The following is a 7,082-nucleotide window of genomic DNA, read 5'->3' as shown; positions in this document are numbered from 1 at the left end:
CGGAAGTGGCGCTGTAGCTCAAGTGGTAGAGCGCTCGCCTTGAGCTGAAGAGCTGAAGGACAGCGCCCAGGCCCAGAGTTCAAGCCCCACAACCGACAAAAAAAAAATATGGCTCCATGTAAATAAAATTATCTGAAGGTTAAGCTGTAATTCTTCTGGTTCCATCACTGCAGAAAGTACCTAAAATTGACAACACTATATCCTATCCAGAGGCACCTTTTAGAAATATCAGATACCTAGTTGTTCATTTTACTCTTTTGCAGAACATACAACATACTCAGTTGCCAAAAATGCAGTATGTTCATAATTGCCATTCATTCTATTAAGGTTTTCTTCTTTTTTTTTTAACATATAAGGCTTCTGCTACATGAGGACATATGTTTGGGAAAATGGATTTCAGATCTCACCAATCATTCTATGTCCTTCAGGTAATGGTCAATTGGATCTAAGCCATTAGTCAGAGCACCTACCATGGAGGAATATATAATTTTTATTTTATTTCTACATAAAATATAATTGATAGTTTCATACAGGAGGTAAAAGTATTATGAAAGTAAAAGAAATTAAGCTGTGCCCCAGTGATTTATGACTATAATCCTAGTTACTCAAGAGGCTGAGATCAGGAGGATCTCAGTTACAAGCTAGCTCAGGCAAAAACAACAGTTTATGAAACTGGGTACATGGCTCAAGTGGTAGAGTACTTGCTTAACAAGCATAGGTCCTAAGTTCAAATCTTACTACAAATGGTGCTGGGGCTCAAGTAGTAAGAGTGCTAGCCTTGAGCTAAAACACTCAGGGGCATGCCCAGGCCCAGAGTTCAAGCCCCACGACGACAAAAATCTTAGTACAATCAAAATTATTTAAATAAACTAAAAACTAAAAACCCTAAAAGAAAAAAATCTCATAAGTACTAAAGTTTACAACTGAAATGACATCAAGAGTATATATTATTCCCACTTATGACTGTAGTTTTAAAAGGAGTGAAAATACCTAAGAAACATTGGTTGTTATTTTTGTCTGACCTCTCTCTTTAAATTAACAAAATGTTCACATCAGGAAAGTCAGTCATTATCTACAATGCAAAGGCTTACGACAACACACTTCAAAACAAAAGAAAACAAAATTCCCTTGCAGAACAGTAGGGCTACTTCTATTTCTGCCTATAAATTTTACCTGGAGGTATTTAACAATATCTCCTCTGTGAATATCATGCCAGGATCAAACCAGATTACAACACTTATTACCAGGATGTTATCTTTCCCTGTGCTAATACAGAAATATATGTATTTTACATAGCTACTAATTTAGCACAGTAAAACAAAATGTGGTGCACCTTAAGGACACCAACGAAGTGTTAACTTCCCAAAACCTCTTCAAGGAAGAACAGCCTCTTTACTAAAAGAAAAAAAGTTGCTTACCTGAATAATTCTAGTCTCACCTGTACCATTCTGTCTACTCTCTTCATTTCTTTAATTATAAAAACTATATGTCATCATAAGCTATTGCTGAAAACACAAGATATTCATGGCTTTTGATAGTACTGGTTTTGACTATTCTCAAGTGATCTGAAAATACATAGCGTGTAATCATTTGTAAATCTGTGTCAGCAGTGACTGAATTATCATTCCCACTGGAAAAGACCAAGTGTAACCACCTAACCTCCCATGTTCCATCTGATGATCCTCTGGTCCTTAAGAGTAAGTAGTGAGGGAAATATACCCTGAAAGTTGTAATCTGAAAGCTAAAATTACAGAAGTGGGAATTCAAGATCTCAGCATCTCTTCCTGAATATCAAAAGACTGCTACACTACAAAGTCACTGAAATTTTACAATACAATTTTTCACAATTATTGAAATTCCATATCATGAATCATCACTTTTCTTCATAATTCTGAAGGTACATTTTCACAACTTGTTCAAAAAGTTAATTTAATTAGATTTGCTAAGCAGAGACTATCTCTGCAAAAACACCATTTTCCAATGAGGTCAGTCTAAATAGATTCTTTATTTGGTTTCATAATTAATTTCCATTTTACACAGGGCTGACACAAAAAGATAAGGGAAATCATAAGAGGACAACTTAAGTTATACATGCAAAATATAATTAAATCTTAAAACAGAAAATAAACAAATCAACTTCAAAACACATAATCTCACTAACTTAAGTGTTAGCATAAACCTCAGTAACTAGACTCTACAGTGTCTACTTTTCACATTTTAACTAGGTGACATAAAAATGTCTATTTAAAGTAAGGTTCTTTCCCATACTTAAAAGAAAACTATTTTTAAGTGATTCTAAGACCACTGGAGTTTCCCCACATCTCATGACTCAGCTGCCTTCAAAATTCTGAATTTGTGTTATATATACTTACAGAAGTCCAGAAAGGAACTTTTACTAGATAATCCAGATCATCTTAGTTTATAATTAACAGGATGAATTTGCATGCTGTTCACTAAGTTCTGAAAATGATTTGTTCTAAGTACTTTATCCATGACGCAACTCTATCATCTGTCAAATTCATTATATTAGCAGACCCCATTCTTCACATTCAGTATTGATATAAATGCTACCCACCAAACACTGATGCTTAATCATAATAAATCTAAATTAATGACACTGCATTAATGATCTTATAATTCTTAAGTGGAAAATGAGGAGCATGGAAACAACCAACTTGTAGCATCAAAACAACAGTGAAATAAATTCACAAGGAGTCCTTTAGGTTCGAAATGGAATTTTTCTATTCTCTCTCAAGATCTAACCACAACAGGTCATTACTGATGTGCCATATTCTTGTTTCCTTTTAAGTAAAATTAGTCTATCTTAACTTGAACATTAATGACATGAATCATTTACTTAATAGTATACTTTACTTCCAACTTCTTGTTAGTATGAACTGAACTGTATCACCAAAATATTCTTAGGCATACATGGAAAAACAGCTCATTCTCCATTACTTAGATTTCCTAAAATTCTTTCCAGGAATTTACCCCTCGACCACCTGCTAAAGTATCTAAAATTTCTTCCACTAACATTTGGGTTAAAGTAAAAGACCTGTTACAAAATAAGGTTCAGAGATGGAATAACATCACACTCATCATCACACACAGTTTAATTTCCTCCATGTGTTTTTAACTGTCAGAGCAAAGGTCTATGGCCAAAAGAGAATGTTAGGTCCAGGCAAGCATTGCAGGCAGGAGCAGGAATAGAGAAATGAAGTCCTGTTTGCATCAAGCCTGTGGAGTACCACTGCAGAGAAAACCAAGTCACAGTGTATGCTGGCGGGTGGGGGCCAGAGTTACTCCTCCATGAGTTGCCCTCTGTCTCTTCCCTTATACAATATCCTTTATATGTCTTTAAAAACAAAGTCATATAGTAAATGGAGCAAATTATTCTGACTTTCAACAAACGGAATATCAAGATGTTTTCTTTACTTTCTTATATTTTGTTTTATCTAATGGTCAAAATGAAGCAGCACCAGTTTTGCTAACTAAAGTAGCTTTTTAAAGATAATCTAAATAAGTGCTTTCATCTCCACTGCCATCATTATCTTTCAATTCTCAGATTTAGAAAATGGATCAGGTCTCTGCTCACGCTGGGGCAGATTCTACAACCCTCAAAAATAATAGAGTTAAAACTCGAATTGACTCTACCTTCCTAAAAAGTTGCATTCTAGAATTACATATCAAGAGTTGTAACCGGACTACTACAAATAAAACCAGAAGCATGACTCCATTTGTAAAGAGCAATATGTTATACAACAAAAGATAATGATGATAGTAATGATGATAACTTTAAAAAATTCCATGGCATGCTAAAGCAACAATGACTTGAATATTACTTATAGTTCTGTTTACTATATACACGTAAATAGTATATACTTTGTAAGAAGACAAAAGACTTAAGGAGAACAAGTATTTCCTGAAGGATACTCTCTTTGCTGTGTTAAAGAATGAGTTAAAAAATGACAGTTGAGATGAAGTTGGAACAAATTTGACATAATGGTTTAATGAACTATGCGCTATATATTTTTGCAAATAGAAAAAATAATTTGATAATTTCTTTCCATTCAGCATGCACTTTGTACTAAGCATGTGCATACATATTCAAAGGGATCAAAATAATCATTTTTTAAAAACTGATCTTAAAAATCTTTTATATGACAAAATGTCAAATCTACAAGAAAGCATAAGAGAAATGCAGCAGCATGCTCACCTCAAAATCAGGATTCACCAGTAAAACTTTTTTTCTATAAAGAAAATTTTCCATCAGGATCCCTATCAAAACAAATTAGGACTAGATTAACTTTTCCTATTTTGCATCTGTTACTCACATTTTTATTTTACTTCTGAAAAAATATGTATATCAAAATTTTGGAATTATGGATGTGAACATGCAGTTATAATGAAAAGGCATTTAGAACAATTCAGCTCTGGAACAAAGCAAAGCAAAATAGCTATGGAATAGCTAAATGGACTCTTCCACATTAGCTAGTAGACACTAATGCATATCGTATAAACAATTATTTTTACATTGTTCACTTGATGACAATATAAATCTACATTTACACTAAGAATCCACATTTTGTAATTTAAAACAGAGGATGTGACCTTAAGTGTGCACATGTTTTTCTAATTGCCAGCAGACTCACTGGCATCAACTGAACTCTAAACTTTACCTTGTTTTGAAAATAAATGATCCTAATTCACAGATTGGAGCTACTCATAAACTTCACACATCAAGGTTACTGGTCATTGTCAGATATTTCAGGCAAAAAGAATTTTTTAATGTCAACAGAAACCTTTAATATGAAACAGTTTTTTTGGAATGAAGTTTAATTGACTGCTGACATAAGGATCCATGCCTGCAGAAAAAAAAAAACAGTGCATCTATTTGTAATCCAATTTCCAATCGTTTTTGCAGGGCTATTTCCTCCTTATGTTGATGGGTCTTTGAATCCTGTACTAAGCGGGAATTATTTCAAAATAACCGAAACAAAGGAAGGTATTTTATTTTTTTCTCATAAAAAGTAAATACAGGTTTCCCCGCCATGACCACTACACAGGCACGTACCCGCGCGTGCACACACACACACACACACACACACACACCTTAAAAGACTGAGCAAACCTGAAAGAAGCCAAAGATGCTTTGTGATACTCAGGAATCAAGCACCGTCGTCTAGGACTGCTCTATGATTTCACTTAAGTGGCCATGAAGCAAATGACTTTATTGCCTAGCACTCTAGTTGCATGCACTAGCCACATTAGATACCACCTCTGTTCTGTCTGACACACACAAACACACACACACACACACACACACACACACCAGGACTGCTTCCAATTTCAGAGGCCCGCTCTGCACCCAGCCAGTGTCCATCCCTGCTTTGATCAGTGTCCTGACCCCAAGAACAAGGGATACTACTTAATCCCGAAGGATCTGCTCTGCTGCCTCACGCTTCCAAGGTGGAATACAGTGAAGAGAGAGGGATTCCCACCCCCCACCCCCCCACACACACACGGCTGGGCAGCACAGGGGATCACGGAGTATCCCCTTCCTCACCCCCACGCATCCCAGCCACCCGGAGACATCACCCCTGACAGAATGCATGTACAGAATCCCAGGACCGGGAAGCTAAGGCTAGGAATCGAACAGCCCCATCAAAGGGGGAAGGAGGGAGGGGGTGCCTCCTTTGGGAGCCGCGCGGCCGAGAGGGGCACGAGGCTCCTTCCCCCGGGAAGGCGTGCACCAGCCGGGAAGCCCTTCAAGCGCAATGACAGGTCGTCGGCGGACGGGGCCCTGAGGAGGCGAGGGAGGAAGGTTGGAGAGCAGCTTTCCGCCTCCTTCTCCCGGGCCGGCCGGGGGAATCCCGGGGCGGTAGGGCGGGGGCTTCCAGGGTCGTCCCCCCGCAGCCCCCGCACGTCCCCGCGGCCACCCTCCCGCCGGCGGCCACCACCCCCGCCCCGCGCGGAAGGAAACGCCGGGCTCCCCCCCCACCCCCACGCTCTCCCGCTCTCTCGCGAGTCCTGTGCAGGCCCTTTCCAGGGGGAGGGGAGAAGGAGGGGGCGCGGAGGGGAAGGCTGCGGAACCCGGCCCCGGCGAGGCGATCGCGGGGAAAGCCACGGGCACCTAAACATGCCATCTTAATTGTTAGTCAAAGCCATAAATCAACTCCCCCCCCTCCTTCTCTCTCCCTGCAAAAAGAAACCCATAAACCCGATGCCATGCAAGACTGCGAGCAGCCACCCACTTCCTATTTCTGTCACAGCAGCTACACCCTGCCGGCAACCATCCAACCCACCCACCCCCTCCCCGGGCGGGCGCCCCCTCCCGCGCCACCGCCACCCCCGCCGCCGCTCCGCAGCTCAGCCATTTGCCAACGGACGCCCCCGTCAATTAAAAAAAAATGCCCCAAGTGGGGTGGGAGTGGGAGGCGTGGGGAGGGAGGGAAGGGCGTCGCGGGGGAGGGGGGGTTGCACAATATCCTCGAAGGTCCGAGGCTGAAGCAGCCGGGGCGGGGGAGGGGAGGCGAGGCGCCTGCGGCACCCCGTGCACCCCCCCCCGCCGCCTCCCACCGCACCTCCCTCCCCACGGGTCACCGGGCGATCGCGGAGCTCCGCTTACCTTTCACCACCCGGTCGGTCGTCGACAACTTGGGATCAATTGCCTTAGGCTCGGACATCTCCAGCCGCCGGAGGGGGACAGCGAGGCGCTGCTCGTCCGTCCGACTGCACACCCCGACCGGACCGGCGGGCCAGACACACAACGCCGCCGCCGCCGCCGCGCTGCAAACCGATCGGCTCGGAGATCTGGGCTCGGAGCTGGCTTTAAAGTTACTGCCTTCCCGGCGCGTCCCTCCTCCTCCTCCTCCTCCTGCTTCTCCTCCTCCTCCTGCTACTTCTTCTCCTCCTCCTCCGCCGCCGCGGCCGCCTTCACTCCTCCTCCGCCAGCCCCGCCGACTCGCTCCGGGCCGCGCGCGTGCGGTAGTTATTTATTTATTTTCCGAGCACGCCTCCCGGTTCTTCTTTTATTCTTGGAGGGGTGTGGGGGGGGGGGAGGGGGAGGGGGAGGAGTCGCT

The 7,082-nt window shown here is 42.4% G+C and overlaps 1 protein-coding gene across 1 annotated transcript in view; it reads right to left on the bottom strand.

The window, feature by feature from the left end:
- Ppp3ca (protein phosphatase 3, catalytic subunit, alpha isozyme) overlaps positions 1-6,913 on the bottom strand; it is a 249,709-nt gene extending 242,796 nt beyond the window's left edge. The window contains exon 1 of the mRNA XM_013023790.1: positions 6,629-6,913. Within this exon, the coding sequence (XP_012879244.1) occupies positions 6,629-6,686 (58 nt within the window). The 5' untranslated portion in view covers positions 6,687-6,913. The remainder of the gene's footprint in view (positions 1-6,628) is intronic.
- Between the last annotated feature and the right edge of the window lie 169 nt (positions 6,914-7,082).

This window comes from Dipodomys ordii, unplaced genomic scaffold, assembly GCF_000151885.1.
Source record: "Dipodomys ordii isolate 6190 unplaced genomic scaffold, Dord_2.0 Scaffold70, whole genome shotgun sequence".
NCBI lineage: Eukaryota > Metazoa > Chordata > Mammalia > Rodentia > Heteromyidae > Dipodomys > Dipodomys ordii.
Note: the sequence above shows the minus strand (reverse complement) of the source record. Positions and strands in the feature narration are given on the sequence as shown.